Below are 23,721 nucleotides of genomic sequence, written 5' to 3' on the forward strand. Positions count from 1 at the left end.
GATGCTGAAGTTGGATGGTGGACAGGAAATAGGATTAGCAGCCGCGGTCCGTGCAAGTAACAGCGGTGGGGCGGTGGGGCCGGGTAATGGGGGATTTCAAGGGACGATGCTGAGGGAAAACTAAATAAATAATGTATTTCCCCTCAGCATTGTCCCTCGAAATCCCCCTTTACCTGGCCCCACCACCCCACCACAGTTACCTGCACGGACCGCGGAAGAGGATTAGCTATGGTGTGGGATAGCTAATTAGTCTTCTTGTTGGGAAATTGCTTTTAGTGGGGAAATGTAACTATAGGTTCTAGTTATCCATTCACTGACACAAATTGGTCTCACAGGGGTTTGGGCTAGGAGAAGAAAGTAAATTAGAGATATGCTCAGGAAGAGGGGTGTTCATCTTGGAAGAGCTCAACCCATGGTTTAAGGAGAGAAGATGCAGAATATAGGATTGGAGTAATGATATTCCAAAAAGTGATTTGGGCATTCCCCACCTAAGGGCCTGAATTAGAATTGAGTGGTAAGATTTTCAGAGTTGTGGTAGCAGTGTTCTCTATGGAGGAAAACTGCTGGTCACCAACATACTAGTCCTATCATGGATGAAATTCTGTCAGTAGACTATCCTCCAATTTACACTTCTTATCCAAATTGAAATATTTTTATAATAACTAAATTCCTAATGAGGTCATCAAGAAATTTCTTCAGTTCCTGACAAAAATCTTCTGGTAGAATCTCCTACGGATTGAATATTTTCTCCAAAAGCTGGAATATTTTCCATTATCATCCTACTTAAAATGGACCCTGGGATCTTTCCTAGAAAGCTCTCTAGAAAGCTCTCCTAATGCATTCCTAGTGTTTCAGTCCTGAAAACAAAATCCAAAGACTATATTGAAAGGGCTATCACTGATATAAAAGTGCTAAGTTTTCAATTGTGTCTCAGTTGCATACAGTAAATTGTAGTCAAATGAGTGTTGCTCGTCATTGAATCTGCATTTAGAGATCAAATGTTGAATAATTGAAGAGCGTACTTCGTTTCGACTTGCTTATGTCATGGTTCAAAAATGTAAATTATCCAATCTTTTTAGCCTAAGTGGTGTCTAGACTACCACTAGGGTTATAACTAAAGGATCAATGTTGAATACATTGATAACCATCTTGCACATTTCAATGTGTGGCAAACCTTCCCACTATACAGGACCCCAAATTCACAAATGCATGCAATGATAAAGACGTACAGTGTCGAAAAAGAGCTGCAATTATCTCCTTCCCATGTAAAAGTAAGTCGTACATGCACAAATAACTCTTAATTAACTCTTGATGATGAACCCACTAGTAGAGATGGACATGGCCCATCTGACATCACAAAGCCCGTTGCCTCACATGAGTGACTGGTAAGCATGTAAGAGGACAGGATTTAAGGGACACTGTTTTGAAATAAAAACATGTCTTATCCGCATAAAAGTAATGGATAGGAAACAAAAATGTACAACTACACTCATGCCATGAACGAGCCTAGACATAGGCGACCGGGCAAGGCATATGATAACCACATGTGCCAAAAGCAGCTTTGCAAATTGCTCAGCAAGGGACTGCGCCTGTCAGATCATGTGTAGGGAATGTGAAGCTCACAAATAAGCAAGCCTATATTTGCATATGCATAGTGTAATTTGTATACCCCAAAGTTGTTTTTCTTGGGCAACCGAATTTTGCACACATTTTGCACACTTTAACTTGCATGTGCACAAAGACCACAGAAAAGCAAAAGAAAGATTTGCAAATCAACCCTTAATAGTCACTGCATTTCTTTGCTACTGGAATATAAACGCATAGCCCATTCGGATTAGTAATGAACACACAATATTGCAATACATTTAAAAACTACATTTGGTCTTTAAACATTTAGAGTGCACATAAGTTCTGGAGCATTTAAGAAGGCCGCAGAGTGCCACCTTCCAATACAATGTAGGTATCCTTCGACAACGTACTGTTTGCTAAAGCTCACTGGTGTGAAATCGGGGCGTCTTTTCAAGGCATTCTCATGATAGGCCTAAAAATTCAATTGATTTTGTCCAAAAAAGACCATTCTTGCAGCTAACAGGAAAAGCCCCTTAACAAAATGTCGAGTTCAGCTCATTCTGCTGCATGATTTCTTCTCTTCCTTCCATACTTTACAAGATGAGATCCTCACAGCTGAAGACTTAGAGATATCTTCGTTGTGTAGCAGGGAACAGATTCTGAAAAATATTTGAAACAATATGTTATTGACATTTTTCATTTTTGTACATAAATACAGCCAGCGCTCTTAAAAAACATATGCATACATTTAACCTGCATTAATGTAGACCTACACAGTTAGAAGCAAGTGAGCAGTTCTTATTTATTTGTAGACCTATGAGGTCATTTCACAAAGCTGTTCTATGAGTATTTGTGTCAAATCCCCTCCCCTGAGTAGTGTGAATCATTCATAATCCTCCAGGTCCTAATCAGATAGCATTTTCTGTGCGTCTTACCCAAGGCCTATCTTAGTCAAGACTAAAACGTACTTACTCTTGAATGCAAAGGTTTGTGGAAGCTTTACTTTTGAAAATTCAAGAGTAAGTTGGAATTAAATCCGCAGCAAAACACAACAACTCGCAGAAAAATCTTTTTGAATGAGGCTTGTGGCATAGATGAAGCACTGGTACACCAAGAAAAGCTTTTTGAGCCGGGCATGTAGCGCTTACTATTAATGCCATGGATTAATGGTAGTAAGAGCAGCATTTGCATAATTTCGAGAGCTCTGTAAGTTTTTTAAAATGTTCTTCAGATGAAGCATTTTGTTCATTCGTCTGTTTAAAATAGTTAACTCTGAATTGACAGTGTGCAGCAAAGCACACTGAAGGGGTTGACATCTTACTGGCATTCCTTATTACAGTAAATCCTACTTTGGGATAACAAACGCAACAGAACAGGTTTGCAAAGGAAAATAATGCTGCAGCTTTTAAAATTGATCATCAGTGTCTTCCCACTGATGCTCTAAGGACACCTTTCAATGGAAGTTTGGTTTGTAACACCCTAGTAGTGAATCACCAAGGCAAAGCAAGGGCGACCCAATTAACAAGGGGAACATTCCTTAAAAGCGCTGTTGTACATAATCGTACATTACACGATTCACAACACACTCACAAATGCACCATTTCCTTGCTCTATCCTAAGATTGACTCTCTTGTCCAAGACGGGAGATCTGTGCTTTCTGTGATCTTTAAGGATGACATTTGTGAGGGTCTAAAATATGGAAAGAGATGTTGACCAATGTTGTTTCAGCTACAACAAGTACAATTATTGCCTTTCATCATGATATTCACAGAATAAAAGCAGTCTTGACTTCGCATGTGTATCAAATAATAAATGCCATTTAATCATTGTCAACACTATTGTAAAATGAACGAAATTTCACATATGTAGAGGAAACGAGAATATTTCACACGAACCCATAATAACTCAATACAAATTTACATTAAACTAGTCTAGAACACCAGGCTGTAATGCAACATTTACAAACTGGTAATTCTGATAATAATATGTCAATCAACTAAATAAAATGCACCGAGGTCCAGAATAGACAAAGCGATATTCTTGCCAATTAGCTAATTTGCATGTATTCCAAAAGTGTATTTATCTGAATTGGAGAGATCAGATCAAAATTATAGAACAGGAGATGTGGTAAAATTATTGAACACTAAATCTACTATCCGAAATACACCGAGAAACATCCTAGTAACAACTGACATCCTCCACTGTGTGTTTGCCAAGGAAGCATATGTTCATGAATGGAACCAGCAGAGAAGAATGGAACAAAACTTACCTAAGGGGATACAGCCAAGCATGTCATTACACTCTTTGTGCCTTAATTGGGTTTTGAAACTCACTTCTGTCTTAAGTGAACTTAACACATTTAATTGCAAACAAAGAACACAGCTCTTAGGGATGAAAGCATGTAGGAATTTACATTGAAAAGACCTAAGGGTACTAAACAATTTATTATTTGAATTCAGATGGAGATAAGGGTTTAGCCCATGATTTGTATTCACCTTGTGCCTAATAAGGACATGTGTGACAGATTGGACAAATGTGATGTAGACTAATAGCGCCCTTACTTCATCCTAATGCACTCAATCCTGCAGCTGAAAAATGAAAAATATCCTCAAAGGGGACACCTGACTGGAAGTTTTCTCTTTTAACCAACTGAACTAGGGCCTTGGTTCTTCACAAAAAATCTTCAGACAGAACATGACGTCAACAGTTCCTTTAGTTGCTGGTCCAAATGGGAAACACAGGTTTCAAGGATCTATATAAACCGCATTAAAAGAAACCAAGAAAACCTCTCCACGAGACCTAATGCCTGAGTTAGTCAAAGGAAAGAAATCTCTAGCTTGACTCATCTCTGTTGATTGAAAGAGTTTAAAGGTTGAGATGCTTTACTTACAACGTTCAGAGAGCATATACCTGAAATGTCTGTTTTGAAAGATACACTTTATACAGGTGCTTGTCAGAGTTCTGCAATAAAACCACTTCTGATATCTGCCTTAGGACACAATGGAGAATGTGGCAAACGCTTACAGTCACACAGGTCAAGCACAAATATATTTCCTACACAAACGTTCTTAGTAGTTTAAGTAAAAGGGAATCTGAATGTAGGCCCATTCCATGGTACTTCAGGAGAGCTGCGTATTTGTAAAAGAAAGTTTGTCAACAGAAATCAATGCCGGAAAGATCCGAGAAGAGCACAACCGCGATGGACTGGAATGTGGCCCATAGTAAGTATTTGATAGTGACTGAAATGAATTCAAGCATTCCATCCGTAACTTGTTGGCTTTATAAAGCACGTTGCTTTAGACTGCTTAGAGTGCCTGCTTGGGAAGCAGGCAGCATACGAAAGAAGAATGAGGTAAGGAGATTAAAAGCCACGACCCCAATGAATAGGGAAAGAAGCAACCTTCAGAGGTGTGGGGCCTTATCAGCGAGGTGCTGCTTGAGTCCAAAGGCACCGCGACCATGTTTGTGCATTCACTGAGAGATGCAGGAAAGGAAAGGGTGGGATACCTGAAGTCATTTTAGGCACGATAATTTCTCAGTTTCATTCTATTCCACTGTGAATTCTCTCTATGTCGCCAAAGACAATAGTAAATCTTATTTGGTCCTGCCAAAATGCACTCGGTCCTTCTTGAATGACCAGGCTAAGCCCTCTCTGAACAGGAATAGAAACAAACCCAATGCACTTCTGGCCTTAATGAGCCTCATTAAAGAGGTGTGGAAAGCAACCTTATACAAAGTGAGTTCATAAAAAAAACTCTACAGTAAACAATTAATTAAATAGCAAACCCAAGGTTTGGCACTCCAGAGATGACTTGTTTCCTTCTCATGTTTCATTTTCGTAATTGTATTTGTGCATTTCAGGAACCTCTGCCCTCCCAGGACAAGAGCAGTAATGTTTCAAAAAAGTATGAAAAGGAATTGCATAACCTAGATCAAAGACAACAGTAACAATTACCATAAAATATAAGGCTGTGTTCAGTTTCAGTCTATTGTTAGTTTATTTATATAACAGCCATAAACGTACACAGTTCAAACAATCATGAAATCCTAATTTCATCTTCAGCTAAATCAACTGGGTCAAAACAATTTAAAATCAATAAATCCGTATGTAAACCCGGCTAAAATGCTTTGTGCGAGCATCAAAGGACAGACTGTGCAAACCAGCATGAACAATTTAAAGACATGGAGCGTCCTACATCAACCTGGCTAAGCACAATCAAATCGTGCAAAAGTGCATTATACGAGCATCCATGGAATGCTATGTAAAAGAGCCTTAAAGTCATGAACCGTTCTATATCAACCTGGCAAAGCACAGGAAAATCCTGCAAAAATGCATTGTGCAAACATCGGCAAACACACCGTGCAAAGGAGCATAAACAATGGTACATTTACCGAAGTCCTGACCAAGACAATAACAATTAACTTTATTTACAGTGCTTTTATTTGATTATTGAAAATTTCAAAAAATTGCGCCAATCGAACGTTCATCATAAAGTTCTATGGGTTTAAATCCTCGACGCCGCAGACCTACAATTTCTTACTCTAAAGGCTTAAAACTTTTTACGCAGCACAGTCCTCCGATGTACTAGTAAGCTGGTGCACACTCAAAGTATATACATAAATGTTTCATTTGCCTGATGGCACAAGCAACACAATGTATCCTCCAGATGGGCCTTTTTCTGCCACTTGGGTAAGAAGTGAAGGGATGGAAAGAGGCCAAATCGCATTTTTAGAAGTTCCCTCTTGATGGTCAATGAATATATTGCCTCAAAGTAGGGTTTTTCCTTGCTGATATTATAATATGTATTACCAGTCACCCATGCGCTCGTTTTGCCAATGTGATGTTATCCTCCAGGCAGCTATTCAGCTTGATGCATTTATTCAGAGATTTCTTGAAGGTATAATGACTCGTGGTCAGTTGCCATGATTCTGAAATGCCAAGATTCTCTATGCTGCTCAGTAGGCTTGGTAAATTGACTTTTCCCCCTTTGCAAGTTGATTTCCACCCAAGCAAGATGTGCCAATAAATCTTCAGGGGCACTCCGCTATCAATGATATTTAACAAAAGTCCCTTGCCAGGATAGTGATTGTTTTATCAAAGAAAATTCTCGTCTTTCTTGGGCTGGGGAGACAGACTTCAATAGCTAAAACACTCGTTTATATGTTCTTATTATAAGCTTCTCCAAAATATCATCATCTTTGCCCAGCATTATGTATGATATCACATAAATTAGTTTTGTTATCACTGTTATCAATGCCTTCAGATTGTGTCCCCACAGGCTTTTTCTTAAATTAGAAAAGGCAAATCTAGCACATCTGTTTTAGCTGTAATGGCTTTTCTTGTACAGAGAAGGAACTCCTTGAGTCCAGTTTAAACAGTTTGGAGCTGATTACGATGGCGTAACGATCGCCACTGCCGTGCCAGCAGTGGCGACCGTTACGTTCATCGTAACGTGAATTACCCACCGCCATATTATGATGGCAGTGATTACGATGGCAGTGGGTATCGCGGTGGACGGAAAGTTCGCCGACCTCTTTTTCGCCGGGCAGAGCTGGGGCTCATATATGGTGGCGGTGCCTATCAGGCACCGCCATCCATATTATGATGTGGAGATTCAAAGACCTTACCATGGTGGCGATGCCGCCATGGAAAGGCTGGCAGGGATTTGCTTTGGGGGGCCGTTGCAGGCCCCTGGAAGAGGTGAGGTGGTGAACTAGGGGGGCTCCTATGGTACCTCTCTACATGTCCATGCATAAGGTGGCAGGCACCGCATGGTGCCAGCCAAGTTGTGCATGGAAATGAACAGCATGGCATTTTACCATTGCGGCGGGTGCTGCAGACAGCAGCACCCGCTGCAATGTTAAAATGCCAGATGTGACCACCGCGATGGCGGTTGCATCATGATCAGGAGTGCGGGATCGCCGCATGGCAGGCAGGCGGTACCGTTCCCGCTAGGATGGCAGGCGGACTCAGGTCCTTCCACCATCCTAATAGGCCTCTAAGTACGTATAGGTTGCTGTGTCATCAATATTGGCCCCATTGAGGTACCATTTCGCCTGTTTAGATATTTGGCAATTTAAGGGTATGACTGGACTTTTTGAGATTGATTTCCAATTCATTATTGACCGAGTACTGAGCAAGCCTGTTGATAAATCTTTGCAGGCCTACTCTAATATTACTTAACAGGAGCAGGTCATCTGCATATAAAATATTGCACAACTGTTTACCACGAAGACTTGGTGCATGCGACACCACTGAAGCAAGGGACAGCGAAATATGTCAAATTACCAGGTTCAACAAAAGTGATGCTAACATACATCCCTTCTTCAGTCCTAAGAAGGATCTGAATTCTCTAGACAAGCGCTGTCCACCCCCCACCTTGATCTTCCTCCGGGTTTTTGTATAATTCAGTTGAAACACCCTGAAATGTTTTGGCAGGATTCTCCAACTTTGTAATTTCTCCCAAAACATATCTCAAGGGACGCGGTCAAAGGCCACTTTAAAGTCCTCAAAACACATGCATAACGGTGTGCGGGCATCACTCGCCCTTTTCATTATGAGATCCACTGCCATCAGGTTAGAACCGGTCACTTGCTTTTTGGTAAATCCAGTTTGATTCATTGGTATCATCCTTGCCTCTGTCACCGACTCCAAGAGGTCTTACAGGAGTAAAATTGAAAAATACTCGAGGTCTACATAGAGCAGGGAATTCAAACGATAATTTGGGGTGTATAACTGACCCTGTGCTGCTTTCTGGAATGCTTTCAGTCAGCAATATATGATTTGGACATCGAGATCAGAAAAACTGCCCACATCATAACATTTTATTTCAAAAGGGCTGGTAGTATTCCATTGGGGCCAGGCGCAGTGTTGGTACTTGTGTTCTTGATAACTTTCTCCAGTGACACAGTTGGATATTCTAAGATGTCTAGGTCATCTTGCTATCGGTTTTAGTAAGTGCCATATCAGCTGAGCCTATACTATGCCCCATTTCATATTGGCCCAGAATGGGACCAGGAGCAGAAGAGGCATCAGTACATCCCTTATAGTGTGCTCTTAAAAAGTACACCTATTCTTCTTTGCTTACATTAGCATTGTTAGCCACCCTGGGGAACTTGTCGAGCTCATTAATTAGCTTCCAGAAAGTCCTGTGATTATTTTGTTTGCAGCAGTAGAGAAGCTTGACCCACGATCCTTCAGATCTTCCTTTCTTGTGCGACCAAACCTCTTTTTTTTTTTTAAAACCTTCTGCGAACTGCATGAAGGCACTTTAGCAAATCTGAATCCTAGTTTGCATGTATTCCCAAAGTGTATTTATCTGAATTAGAGAAATCGGATCACAATTATAGAACACGAGATGTGGTAAAATCATTGAACACTAAATCTACTATCCAAAATACTTTGAGAAACATCCTGGTAAGAACTAACATCCTCCACCGTGAGTTTGCAAAGGAAGCATATGTTCATGAATGGAAACAGCAGAGAAGAATAGAACAAAGCTTACCTAAGGGGATACAGCTAGGCATGCAATTACACACTTTGTGCCTTAATTGGTTTTTGGAAATCACTTCTGTCTCAAGTGGACTTAACATATTTAATTGCAAACAAAAACACAGCTCTTAGGGTTGAAAGCATATAGGAATTTACGTTGAAAAGACCTCCGGGTACTAAACAATTTATAATTTAAATTCACGTGGGTAGAAGGGTTTAGCCCATGATATGTATTCACCTTTTGCCTAATAAGGACATGTGTGACAGATTGGACAAATGTGATGGAGACTAATAGTGCCCTTACTTCATCCTAATGCTCTCAAGTCTACAGCAGAAATATGAAGGATATTCTCAAAGGGGAGACCTGACTAGAAGTTTTCTCTTTTAACCAACTGAAAAGAACTATGGCCTTAGTACTTCACAAAAAATCTTCAGACAGAACATGACGTTAACAGCTCCTTTAGTTGCTGGTCCAAATGGGAAACACAGGTTTCAAGGATCTATATAAACCGCATTAAAAGAAACCAAGAAAACCTGTCCACGATACCTAATGCACGAGTTAGTCAAAGGAAAGAAATCTCCAACTTGACTCATCTCTTTTAAGTTCAAGAAAAGGTTTATTGGAAAGATTATTATGATCATAAAAACAATACTTCATATATGCAGTTATTTGTTAATACATAAATACATGAAGGTGTAATAAAGAATAACGATATATAATATCCATTAAAATAGTAAAAGGATAATAAAGAAGATGATATGAATACAAACAAAGGTTCACAGAAATCGTAAATAACAGTACATGTCAAAAATACACAATTAAAATAAAAAAAATATATATATATAGATATATATAATAGAAAATGATAAATTAAACATAATTATAAATAAACAATAGGAGGTCACGGAGGCTTGGTCACTTCTTGTTGTGAGGGAGCAGGTAAAGGAGTTTTCTTCACGATATCGTCTAGAAATTGTGTGAGTGGGCCCCAAAGGTGAGAACGTTTAGTAGCAAGAGAGATAGGATGAACGAGTGCTGTATCAAGGCGATGATTGTGACATACAGCATACCACCAAGCTAAATAGGACAATTTAGAAGAATCTTTCCAGTTTTTTGATATTTGCTGAAAAGCTACAGCTATTAACAAATCAATAAGTGGTAACTGAGATTGACTTGTTTTCCGGTCCGGTGTTAAACTACCTAGGAAAATGTTTGTAGGGGAGAGTGGAATTGTGGTGTGAAATATAGTGTTGATTTGGTGCCAGACCTGTTTCCAAAATATAAAAACATGTGGACATGTGAAAAGCATATGATGGAGATCAGCGTGAACCTGGGAACATGTCCAGCAAGTGTTGAGATTTGTGTTGTGTATTTTATGTAGGTATGTGGGAGTAAGAAACAATCTGTTGTAAATAAAGAAGAGTGTTTGTGTTGTGCTGGCCGCTCTGGATGATTTCCTAAGTTTTGTCCAAATTCTGTTCCAAAAAGAGATAGGCCAATTTGTTCCCAGATCGGATTCCCACGAGAGTTCCACTTTGGTTTTGTCTCGGATCTCAGGAGGTACCATTAAACGGAAATAAATGGTGGACGCTTTGGGCTTTATGTGCAAAAGGTTATGCCATAGGAAAAGGGGGTGGGAGGGTGAGGAAGGTGAAGATTTGAGTTTAGCATAAGTATCAAGTATTGCTTTCTGCAAGGTCAAAAATTTAGGTTTAAAGGAAGAAGGCAAATGATAAAGAGTTTGTAATTGCGTAAATTGAATGGGTGTGCCCTGATCTAAAAATTGATGAACCCAGAGTAGACCTTTATTTCTCCAAGCCTTCCAAAATATAGGTTTCCTATTGAGAAGGATTTGTTTATTGTGCCAAATTGTGGAATTGAGAAAAGTGTCTAAATTATGTACTACTAAGTGGGGTGCAGTGGATAGTAGTTTACAGGATTGCTTAATTATGGGAGTAGAGAGCTTTTGTGGTTTGCGAGTAAAGGAGAGATATTCCTGAAATGAAAAGGGAACTAAAAACAAGGTCTCAAGATCCACCCAGAGAGGTTTATCTTCAGATTGATTAGTGATCCAATTTGATAGTTGTCGTAGCTGAAAGGCTTTGTGATAATTGGAGAAATGGGGGAAATTGACACCGCCTTCAGATTTTGGTCTTGTTAATTTCTGTAACGCCATTCTTGGTTTTTTAGCATTCCATAAAAAAGAAGTCAAAATAGAATTAATCTTTTGAAAGAATTTAGATGGAATGGAAAGTGGAATGTTAGAAAGGATATACAAAACTATCGGAGTCAACATCATTTTGATTGTGTCCAGACGACCCCACCAAGAAAGATGAAGGGGATGCCATCTTGCGACCAAAGTTTTAAGTTTGGCAGAACATTTGTCTATGTTTAAAGAGATAGATGTCTTTATAGAGGGAGAGAACCAGATACCAAGATATTTTATATGTTTAGGGCTCCAGGTAAAATTGGAGATCTTAAAATCATCCTTAAAGGTGTATTTGGTTAAGGGTAATATCTCACATTTTCCTCTATTCAGTTTATAGCCAGATACCAATCCATAGGCCTCCACTTCTCCCATGAAAGCTGTAAGTGAAGATTGTGGTTTGGAGAGAAAAACTAAAATATCGTCAGCATATGCTGCCAGCTTAATTTGTTGAGGATCCGAGACAAAACCTGTGATTGAGTTATTCTGGCGTATTCTTGAGAGAAATGGTTCTAAGGCCAAATTGAAAAGAAAAGGGGACAAGGGGCATCCTTGGCGTACTCCTCGTTTAAGATTAAAGTAGGGGGAGATGAGGCCATTGGTAGATATGGCGGCCTTGTGCTCAGAGTAAAGTAGGGCTATTAAAGAAATGATTTTCGGTCCAAACCCAAACCACAACTTGACTCATCTCTATTGATTGAAAGAGTTTAAAGGTTGAGATGCTTTACTTACAACGTTCAGAGAGCATATACCTGACATATCTGTTTTGAAAGATACACTTTATGTAGGTGCTTGTCAGAGTTCTGCTATACAGCCACTTCTGGTATCTGCCTTAGGACACAATGGAGAATGTGGCATAAGCTTACAGTGACACAGGTCAAGCACACATATATTTTCCCCAAATCTTTGAAGTCCTACACAAACGTTCTTAGTAGTTAAAGTAAAAGGGAATCTGAATGTAGGCCCATTCCATGGTACTTCAGGAGAGCTGCGTATTTGTAAAAGAAAGTTTGTCAACAGAAATCAATGCCGGAAAGATCCGAGAAGAGCACAACCGCGATGGACTGGAATGTGGCCCATAGTAAGTATTTGATCGTGACTGAAATGAATTCAAGCATTCCATCCGTAACTTGTTTGCTTTGTAAAGCACGTTGCTTTAGACTGCTTAGAGTGCCTGCTTGGGAAGCAGGCAGCATATGAAAGAAGAATGAGGTAAGGAGATTAAAAGCCACGTCTCCAATGAATAGGGACAGAAGCAACCTTCAGAGGTGTGGGGCCTTATCAGCGAGGTGCTGCTTGAGTCCAAAGGCACCGCGACCATGTTTGTGCATTCACTGAGAGATGCAGGAAAGGAAAGGGTGGGATACCTGAAGTCATTTTAGGCACGATCATTTCTCAGTCTCATTCTATTCCACTGTGAATTCTCTCTATGTCGCCAAAGACATCTTATTTGGTCCTGCCAAAATGCACTCGGTCCTTCTTGAATGACCAGGCTAAGTCCTCTCTGAACAGGAATAGAAACAAACCCAATGCACTTCTGGCCTTTTTGAGCCTCATTAATGAGGTGTGGAAAGCAACCTTATACAAAGTGAGTTAACAAAAAAAAAGTCTTCAGTAAAAAATTAATTAAATAGCAAACCCAAGGTTTGGCACTCCAGAGATGACTTGTTTCCTTCTCATGTTTCATTTTCGTAATTGTATTTGTGCATTTCAGGAACATCTGCCCTCCCAGCACAAGAGCAGTAATGTTTCAAAAGAGTATGAAAAGGAATTGCGTAAACTAGATCAAAGACAACAGTAACCATTACCATAAAATATAAGGCTGTGTTCAGTTTCAGTCTATTATTAGTTTATTTATATAACAGCCATAAACGTACACCGTTCAAACAATCATAAAATCCTAATTTCATCTTCAGCTAAATCAACTGGGTCAAAACAATTTAAAATCAATAAATCCGTATGTAAACCCGGCTAAAATGCTTTGTGCGAGCATCAAAGGACAGACTGTGCAAACCAGCATGAACAATTTAAAGACATGGAGCGTCCTACATCAACCTGGCTAAGCACAATCAAATCGTGCAAAAGTGCATTATACGAGCATCCATGGAATGCTATGTAAAAGAGCCTTAAAGTCATGAACCGTTCTATATCAACCTGGCTAAACACAGGAAAATCCTGCAAAAATGCATTGTGCAAACATCGGCAAACACACCATGCAAAGGAGCATAAACAATGGTACATTTACCGAAGACAATAACAATTAACTTTATTTACAGTGCTTTTATTTGATTATTGAAAATTTCTAAAAATTGTGCCAATCAAATGCTCAGGATAAAGTTTTCTGGGGTTAAAGCCTCGGCGCCGCAGACCTACAAATTCTTACTCCAAAGGCTTAAAACTCTTCACGCAGCAAAGTCCTCCGATGTACTAGTAAGCTGTGCACACTCAAAGTATATACATAAATGTTTCATTTGCCTGATGGCACAAGCAACACAATGTATCCTCCAGATGGGCCTTTTTCTGCCACTTGGGTACGAAGTGAAGGGATGGAAAGAGGCCAAATCGCATTTTTAGAAGTTCCCTCTTGATGGTCAATGAAAATATTGCCTCAAAGTAGGGTTTTTCCTTGCTGATATTATAATATGTATTACCAGTCACCCATGCGCTCGTTATGCCAATGTGATGTTATCCTCCAGGCAGCTTTTCAGCTTGATGCATTTATTCAGAGATTTCTTGAAGGTATAATGACTCGTGGTCAGTTGCCATAATTCTGAAATACCAAGATCCTCTATGCTGCTCTGTAGGTATTTGGTAAATTTACTTTCCACCCTTTGCAAGTTGATTTCACCCAAGCAAGATGTGACAATAAATCTTCAGGGGCACTCCGTTATCAATGACAACATTTAGCAAAAGCCCCTTGCCAGGCTAGTGATTGTTTTATCAAAGAAAATTCTCGTTCTTCTTGGGCTGTGGAGACAGACTTCAATAGCTGAAACACTCGTTTATACGTTCTTATTATAAGCTTCTCCAAGATATCTTCATCTTCGCCCAGCATTATCTCACCTCCGTATGATATCGCATAAATAGGTTTTTATTTTATTACTGTTATCAATGCCTTCCGATTGTGTCCCCACAGGCTTTTTCTTAAATTAGAAAAGGCAAATCTAGTACATCTGTTTTATCTGTAATGGCTTTTTTTGTACAGTGAAGGAACTCCTTGAGTCCAATTTAAACACTAAGTACGTATAGGTTGCTCTGTCATCAATATTGGCCTCATTGAGGTACCATTTCCCCTGTTTGGATATTTGGCGATTTAAAGGCATGACTGGTCTTTTTGAGAATGATTTCCAATTGATTGTTGACCGAGTACTCAACAAGCTTGTTGATAAGTCTTTGCAGGCCTACTCTAGTATTACTTAACAGGAACAGGTCATCTGCATATGAAATATTGCACAACTGTTTACCTCTGAGACTTGGTACATGCGACACCACTGAAGCAAGGGACAGCAAAATATCTAAAATGAATAGGTTCAACAAAAGTGGTGCTTATACACATCCCTTCTTCAGTCCTAGGGAGGTTCTGAATTCTCTAGACAAGCGCTGTCCAACCTCCACCTTGATCTTTGTCCAGGTTTTTGTATAACTCAGTTGAATCACCCACAAATGTTATGGCAGGATTCTCCAACTTTTTAACTTCTCCCAAAGCATATCTCAAGGGACGCGGTCAAAGGGCACTTTAAAGTCCTCAAAAAACATGAATAACGGTGTTCGGGTATCATTCACCCTTTTCATTATGAGATCCACTGCCATTGGTGCAGTGGTCACTTGCTTTTTGGTAAATCCTCTTTGATTCATTGGTATCATCCTTGCCTCTGTCACCCACTCCAAGAGGTCTTACAAGAGTAGAACTGAAACATATTTGAGGTCTACATAGAGCAGGGATATCAAACGATAATTTGGGGTGTATAACTGACCCTGTGCTGCTTTCTGGAATACTTTCAGTCAGCAATATATGATTTTAACATCGAGATCAGAAAAAAATGTTCAAATCATATCATTTTGTTTCAAGAGGGCTAATGGTATTCCATTGGGGCCAGGCGCACAGTTGGTACATGAGTTCTTGATAACGTTCTCCTGTGACGCAGTTGGATATTCTAAGGTGTCTAGGTCATCTTGCTATCGGTTTTAGTAAGTGCCATATCAGCTGAGCCCATACTATGCTCCATTTCATATCGGCCCAGACTGGGACCAGCAGCAGAAGAGGCAACAGTACATCCCTTATAGTGTGCTCTTAAAAAGTTCACCTATTCTTCTTTGCTTACATTAGCATAGTTTGCCACCTTGGGGAACTTGTCGAGCTCATTAATTAGCTTCCGGAAAGTCCTGGGATTTTTTTGGAGCAGTAGATAGGCTTGGCCCACAATACTTCAGATCTTCCTTCCGTGTGCGACCAAACCTTTTTTTTACACCTCCTGCGATCAACATGAAGGTACTTTAACAATGCTGAATCCTGAGGTGAGCACCTCAGTTGTTGGAGAGTTCTATTGATCCTTGATCTTATAAATCAAATCAGCTTTGGCCAGCCAATGATTTTATTATACTTGAAGCTTGTGCTGTTGTGCAAGCTTTTATCGGACTCTGCCTGTTAACTGATATTTCTTTCAGAATTTCCACCGCTTCACTTGCCATGTCTTGAATCTTAGCCAGACTCCATTTAAGGCGTTTTAGGTTTTCAGTATGAGCTTCTACTTGCACTATCTAGGCACAGCTCAGAGCAGTTGTAGTGGCACTGAACCAAAGGTTTTGTGGGTGATGATCACTCTCAGGTCTCTGATGTAGGAGGATTCACCGCTGCTGAGAGGGAGAGGAACTGGACAGTGGTGTGGACACTCGCAGCCCTCTTGTAGTGCCATAGGGATTGTGGAGGCGACTGGGAGGCAGAGAAAACAAGCTGCCGACTCCCTGGTGACTAGTAGCTATTTGAACTGAGATCAGGGCTCACTCCTGGGGGTTTGTTCTGGGCCAGCACGTGGATGGGCCCTGTCTTGATGGGACTATAGCCGGAAATGCCAGCCAAAGGCCTACTGTAGAATCGTGGTCCACATTGGCAGAGGTGGATTGATCATGCACCCTTAAGTGAACAAGCGACATTGTGCACCTGTGGTGGCCCTGGGGAAATGGGCAGTCAGGGAGGTTGCCCACTGGCATATGTTTCCTTTTATATATGTGTGAGTGCAAGTCTGGCCCCCCTGGTTCTGCCCCACCTGACGAGTGTCCGATTTGTAACCTAGTAAGCTCCCACTCCCTCCATTAGAATAGGCAAAATGGACACTAGACAGACAAAGCTGCCCTTCAAGCAACAGAGACGGCAGCACAGCATGGAAACCCAGTTGGTAGAGTCCATTGCAAACTCAGGAGCTGGTGGGGGTGATCCCCAGGAACCTGACATTTGGGCCATGTTCAAGGATTTGAAGCAGTCCCTCATGACTATTCATAATAAAATTGACTCTTTGGCTGACAGATTCGATCACTTAAAGAAGGTTTCGAATCCTGGTGAGTGAAATAGCCAACTCCACAGTGCAACGTCCACAATGGAGGATAATGACAAGGCAGTGAAAGAAAAGCTCTTCCGCATGGAAAAGGTGCTTGAACTAATTCGCAGTGAGAATGAGGATTTAGATGCTAGGTCCAGGAGGAATAATGTCAGGTCATGGGAGTAGTGGAATCCACTGCAATGATACAAATTGAGGATTACGTGGAGCAAATGCTTGGGTCATCATTTGGAGAATCTTGTCTACTGTCTGCATAGTGGAGTGGGTGCACTGATCGTTGGGACCGAGACCGCCACCAGGGGTTCCTTTGCGGCCCATTTTTGTCTGACCCCTGAATTATAGAGATGTTCTCAAACTCGCCAGGGAACAGCCCACCTTGTCTTATCAAGGGAATACAGTCTCCTTCTTTCCCAATTTTACTGATCCAAAAGCTGCTGTGAAGTTTGTCAGGAGTCTGCCACTGGCTGAGACTGACTCGCACTCTTCCCGCGGCAATGCTGAAACCAGCCGCACAAGTTATAATGACTGAGTGCACTAGATCTGCTATTTATTCCATGTACTGCTCTTGAATAAGGGCCTGGCCCTGCCTTTTGGATAAGTTGCAGGGTTCATTTTACAGTGCTCCTCTTGCTATCAATGTTGAATGTGTTTTGACATAGATTGCTTCTGCTCTGCAATGGCTTTGCGGCAGTGGACCCCCTCCCTGCTCCGGGCATCCAGTCTTTTCTGGATGGGTAGCACTTGCTGGCTGGTGTTACCCCCTGGAATGATTCTCGTGTTGCCTCCTTGGTCAAGGGTGGGTGTGTTGTTTTCAGCTCGTTTGGGGTGCTGAAGTGGGTGGGGGATGGCAATTGGCGGATGTGTTCAAACAGTTTTTGTCACTATCCTGGTCTTTGTTTCTTCTCTCTCTCTATCTCCTCCTTTGGCTGCACTAATTTATCTCACTGTGCAAAGGAGGGACTGCGCTGCTTGTGATATATGAGAGTCATCATACTGTGCACTGAGGTTAAGCCCATGGCGCACCTGAAGATTATTACTTGGAATACGTGAGGCTTGAATGACAGGCACAAGGCGAAGTTGGTTCTGGCATACTTGAAGCACCATAGCGCAGATATTTGCATTCTTCAGGAAGTACACCTGACTAAAATACTGTTGCATGCTTGCGAGCAGGCTGTATTGGCGAGCAGCATGTGGCTTGCTATTGCAACCATGCGAGGGGGGTTGCGATTCTTATTAAGAAGGAGCTGCATTGGTGTACACGGGTGGATAAATGCGATCAACAGGAGAGATATATGCTGCAGGCCGACACATTGGAGGGTCACCCACTTAGGCTTGTGTCTGTGTATGGGCCCAATGCCGATGCCCCTGATTTCTTTGTCGAAATTTGGAGACATGTAGATGCACTTAGACCAGGCGCTGTATTGTGGGGAGGAGATTTAAATTTTATTTTAGATCCGCAATATGATAGGTCAGGTTTCTCCTGATGCCCGCAAAACACAAAAGCTACAGAGGGGTGAGAGGAATATCCCTCTTCGACCTCCCGCTCAGGAATTGGATATCATATAAAGAAGAGGGATAAAAACAAATTTCGTGGAGACCAATAAGTGAGTGGGAAATACACCAAATTTGTAAAACTGCCCTCACACACAGCAAGCTGTGTCATGCTTCATCATAGGGCTGCTACAACACTTCCGCGCCAGCCAAACGCATGGAGGTGGAGCAATAGGGGAGGGGAAAAAAACATACAACGTACAAAATGATGTGTAACCAACGGTGAGTTAAAAGTGCAGAACCAGTGATAGATAGTGATTAAAAACTAATACTGGGAAAACCTTGATCCAATTTTAATATTAGGTGCCCAGTTTGGAATTAGAAAAATCAAAAAACGTGGGTGATGGGTTTGGAGAGCTTATAATGAGGTTCCAACCCCCCCCCCACTCTGCATGGATGTCAACATGTTTCAGCCAGCACTAAAAAATATAACCCGGCTTTCCTCAGGACTTCTCACCACTGTTGTTCCCAGTTGTGAAACCTTCCTACTCCCAATTTGGGAAGTACAAAGAAGAAATACCTCAAGTGAGGTCTCTCGCCTTTCGAGAGGAACAGAGTTTATAAACTCGAAATGGCGGGAAAGTGAGGACAGCCGCCCACACGCACTCTTGCTTTCTAGGGCTACTGTCCGCCACTGTATTTCGCGCCTCCTTCACCGCCGTGCAGGAATGTTTCGCAACTGTTTTTTTGATATTTCTAATTCCAAACTGGGCACCTAATATTAAAATTGGATCAAGGTTTTCCCAGTATTGGTTTTTAATCACTATCTATCACTGGTTCTGCACTTTCAACTCACCGTTGGTTACACGTCATTTTGTACGTTGTATGTTTTTTTCCCCTCCCCTATTGCTCCACCTCCATGCGTTTGGCTGGCGCGGAGGTGTTGTAGCAGCCCTATGATGAAGCATGACACAGCTTGCTGTGTGTGAGGGCAGTTTTACAAATTTGGTGTATTTCCTACTCACTTATTGGTCTCCACGAAATTTGTTTTTATCCCTCTTCTTTATGTGATATCCTTCTGCGGATGCTCACCATCTTTTTTATATAGCGCAAACTAGACCCGAGAAATCGGGTATCAATGTGCTTTACATGAGCACCAGTTTCGTTACAGAAGGACACATTCATTTTTGTTAGGCAAGGGGATGTTAAGTGATTTGCCCAGAATCACAGGATGTTGCACGTCATTGCTGAGACTCAAACCCAATTCCCCAGCTTTAAGGTCGACTGCTCTAGCCGTAAGGCTACACCCTCTCCCCAAGTGGCTGCCCAAGTTTTTTCTTTCATAACAGACAATGGTTAATAAATGCTTGGAGGGCCAGGAACGCAGATATCGAGGAGGGAACTTGTGAGTCTTCGGTGTATTCCTCCTGGTCGCAGATTGATTACTGGCTTACCTCCAGAGATGTGGACACATGTGTGACTGCTTCTTGGACGGTTCCCCAGTACTGCTTGATCTCTTGGTCTCGGGTCTCGGAGTACACCGGTAGGGCATTCATATGGCAGCTCCTGTCTGGAGCCTTGAGGGATCAGGTATTTCCGGAGGCCATACGTGAGGTGTTAGTTGAATTCTTTTGTCATAATGAAGGTACAGTGGAATCCCCTTCTCTGCTCTGGGAGGCATGCAAATCAGTGATAAGGAGGGGGGAATTGCATCTCTGAGCAGGCTGGAATTCTTCGAGAGCTTAGGGGTGCCTTACAACTGCTTGAGAATGAGATACAAGCTCTTGTATGCGAGTACTATACTACTCTGCAGAGGGAACTGCTAGGCAACATATGCAGTAAAATAGATGAATTTGAGGAGGCTGCATTGTGCGAAATGCACTACCCGGGACAGGAAGCACAAGCCAGAAGATATGATGAAGGGTATTGGGCAGGGAAGACCCTTGCTGGCATGTTACATAAACCCTGGGCTAATGATTATATTGCTGAATTGCGCAATGACGAGGATGAGCTGGTTTACTTTTTGGCCAGGAGGCAGTGAAGGAGGAAATGCTGTCTTTTTACTCCTCTTCGTATAGTGCAGCACAGGTGTAGTTCGCCCTGATTTTACTGCATTCTTTGACTTGATCCAATTACTCTGGCTTGGGGAGGGGCACAGGCATTCTCTAGACGAACCCTTCATGGAGTTCATTCAAGTTATTAGGGCTGTCCAGGGAGATAAAGCTCCAGGCCTGGATGGCCTGTCGGCAGCGTTTTATAAGGAGAATGCACCCCTTTTCGCCCCAGATCTGATGAATATGTTCAGTGAGTCTCTGGAAAAGGGTGAATTACTCCCATTGCTTAGAGAGACACTCATTGTTACTATCTTGAAGCCCAATAAGGACCCGTAGCGCTGTGAATCATACAGGCCCCTATCCGTGATCATTGTGGACAATAAAATCCTGTCCAAGTTATTTGCATCATGGGTTCTCTCGTTGCTTCCCCTATTTGTCCACCGGGATAAATCGTGCTTTCTCCCGGAAAGAGCTCCCACACACAATTTGCGCACTTTTTTCGCAATCCTTTAGGCGATAGAGTCATCGATTGCAGTGGCGGCCATTTTTTTAGATGTCACCAAGGAATTCTATTCACTTGAATGGCTGTACTTGTTTGCCTTGCTGGCACGCTTAGGAATTAGATAGGCCTGGGTGGTGAACTCTGCTCCGTTCTTCGAGTTTACCGAGTTTTCTGCACTCCGCGCTCTGCAGAGCACGTGGAGTGCAGAAATCTGCACTCCGTGTAGCACAGCGGATTCTTTTTCTCGCTAGCACTTGCGAATGGTAAGTTGGGGCACACGAGCTGCTGCACAGGTAGAAGTTCAGGAAGATCAGCGCGAACTGCAGTTCACACCGCACTCCGCTGCTTGCTGAACTCCGCAGAGTTTTTTTGTCACTGTGCTATGTCCAAACATAGAATTAGCCCTAAATGTATTTAATTGTTTGGCCTTGTTTATGCGTGTCCCACATCGTGGCTCCGGATTAATGGAGTGGTCTCACCATAATTTTGGGTCTCTGGGGGTACTCGGCAGGGATGCCTGCTCTCCCCTATACTTTTTGCTATCGCTATGGAGCCCCTAGCCACGCATCTTAGGTAACATCATGCTCACCATGGCCTCGAGTTCACCCCTCGTCTGGTGCTGGTCTCACTGTATGCCGTTGATATCACTTTATACGTTAAGCACCCTGCTAGAAACCTGGACCCTCTGATCAGGGAATTTCTAAGATTTGAAGGGCTGTATGGAATATCTATTAATTGGGCTAAGTCATTGTTTTTTCCACTTACAGACGCCAGTGAGGCGTTTCCTTTGGAATTCCCCCTTCACTGGGCGAAGGAACCAATCAAATATTTGGGAGTATGGTTGAGTCAGGGTGTAGACGCCGTCTGGAGATTTAATTACGGGTGCCTTATGGAGTGGTTGGAGAGCTGGGTAACCACATGGGTGTGCCTACCACTTTCTATGGAGAGGCGGCAAGCCATTGCTAAAATGATTATACTGCTTACATTTCTATATTTGTTCATCAACCTCCCCCTTACAGGTAGCTTTAGGCAAAAACTGCGGTCGTGTCTGGTGACTTCGGCATGGCCTGGGTGGAAGCCCAGGATTGCCTGAGAGATTCTCACCCTACCATTCTAGCAGGAGGGCCTAGATGCACCAGATTTGTATTGATATTATTACTGCACACAGACACAGTTTGCATTTTATTGGTTGTATCCTACACAGTACATGGCACACACAGCACCGGATTATGATCATGCTGCACCACAGCCACTGCCAATAGTACTATACAGGGTGCAGTCCATCCCGAGGGTGATGGTGGACACAACGGGGTGCACAATTTAGGCCTGGTATGAGCTTCGTTGGCATGCTCTGCTAGATGTCTTGTTTGCTGCTTTGGTTCCATTGCTCAGACACCTGGGATTTCCCTTTACCCAGGATGCTGCAATAAATGATAGACTAAGGCGTCTCCAGCTTACCACTATGGGAGCAGCAGTCCCAGAGGGCTTGTTCATTTCGCCACAGCATGTGCTAGAGGTGGACATGTTGAATCTGCTTGATCGATTTACCTATTAGCTATGCCTCACTCCCTGCGGCGCACCCCACATTGCCTACACTTGAAAGTTTTTTAGGGAATCCTTCCCCACGCATGTTGATCACCAGACTGTACTCCGAAATGCAGCACACTGCACCTGTTCGAACATCCACTATCGAATCAGACTGGGAGGACTTGTTGGGAGTGCCTATTTTGGAAGATAAATGGACTTTCTGTTGCACCCAGTCGAGGACACTATTGCCCAATTATAGGCTGTGACTGATCCACTTTCAGTTTCTGCCCAGGCTGTACCGAAGGCCGGAGTAACTGTGTAGTCAGGGACTACTGGAGGAGGCATGCTGTGTCAGGTGCTCCGCCCCCTGCGTGAACTTCTTGCATATGTTGTGGGACTGCCCCGGGGTTCAGCAATACTTTTAGCAATACTGGGAAGCCATTATTGATGCTATAGACGAGATAACAGAACTGCGACTAGACCACTCAACCCTTACAGCCCTGTTGGGGTATGTCAAGGAGGTCCCCCCAGAGTTTTGTAAGCTGGTTGCGCTGCTGTTGCTCCTAGGTAAGTGGAGGGTGGCAATGTGCTGGGGTCACCAACAATGCCCTCATTTGGAGGATTGGTTGAGAGATGCTACATACTCCCAGAGCCAGCTGGTGACCTACTGGGACTTGATGCTGCTCTCCTCCCGCCCCAGAGATATAGTGAACCCTTTCAGGCTTATATGCGATCACACGAATCAACTGATGGTACAACTGAATAGGGCTGAGAAATAGTGATGCTCTGAATATCCCTCTTGAACAGGCGACATATGCAAATTGCAGGCGACTTTGAGATGGCTACCTGTGGGTTTATGCTATGGTCAGGTCTTGTCGCTTTCTTCCTACCAGGCCTGTGTATTGTGGTGTCAGCCTCTCTCTCCATCTCCCTTCTCTTTCTGCACTTCCCTTTCCTCTTTCAATTTTCCTTGTTCTTTTATGGTTATTATTGAGCAAGCTGGCCAAATACAACTACCTTATGATATAACTGCCTTTTACTGAACTGAGCGGTTAGATTGTTTTACCTGGATTTTGTCAAATGTACAAGTCACAAATGTTCATCACGGTCTCCTGGATAAAAACAATGTATCTTCTTGTTGAAACCATATTAAACAGATAAAAAAAAAACATCTTCCTGATCTTGCATAATAGAAGGTAAGTTTATTTATCTGTACAATGAAGGATAGGTTGGAGTAGCAAATTATCCTCAATTTATTTACAGTGGATACTGGTGTGGGGAGAGGGCCTAGCATTTGTGGCCACCAAGATTGGTCCCAGAATGGCAA

At 42.3% G+C, this 23,721-nt stretch overlaps 1 protein-coding gene across 2 annotated transcripts in view; it reads right to left on the reverse strand.

Moving 5' to 3' along the window:
* Positions 1-1,832: 1,832 nt before the first annotated feature.
* The window catches only part of LRRC2 (leucine rich repeat containing 2), a 1,026,438-nt gene continuing 1,004,549 nt past the window's right edge, over positions 1,833-23,721 (reverse strand). The window contains exon 10 of one of the 2 annotated variants that reach the window (XM_085632844.1): positions 1,833-2,228. In XM_085632844.1, coding sequence (XP_085488970.1) covers positions 2,179-2,228 — 50 coding nt within the window. In that variant the 3' untranslated portion in view covers positions 1,833-2,178. The remainder of the gene's footprint in view (positions 2,229-23,721) is intronic. The other variant, XM_085632846.1, reaches the window with a different exon arrangement.

This window comes from Triturus cristatus, chromosome 2_1 (assembly GCF_964204655.1).
Source record: "Triturus cristatus chromosome 2_1, aTriCri1.1, whole genome shotgun sequence".
Classification (NCBI taxonomy): Eukaryota; Metazoa; Chordata; class Amphibia; order Caudata; family Salamandridae; genus Triturus; species Triturus cristatus.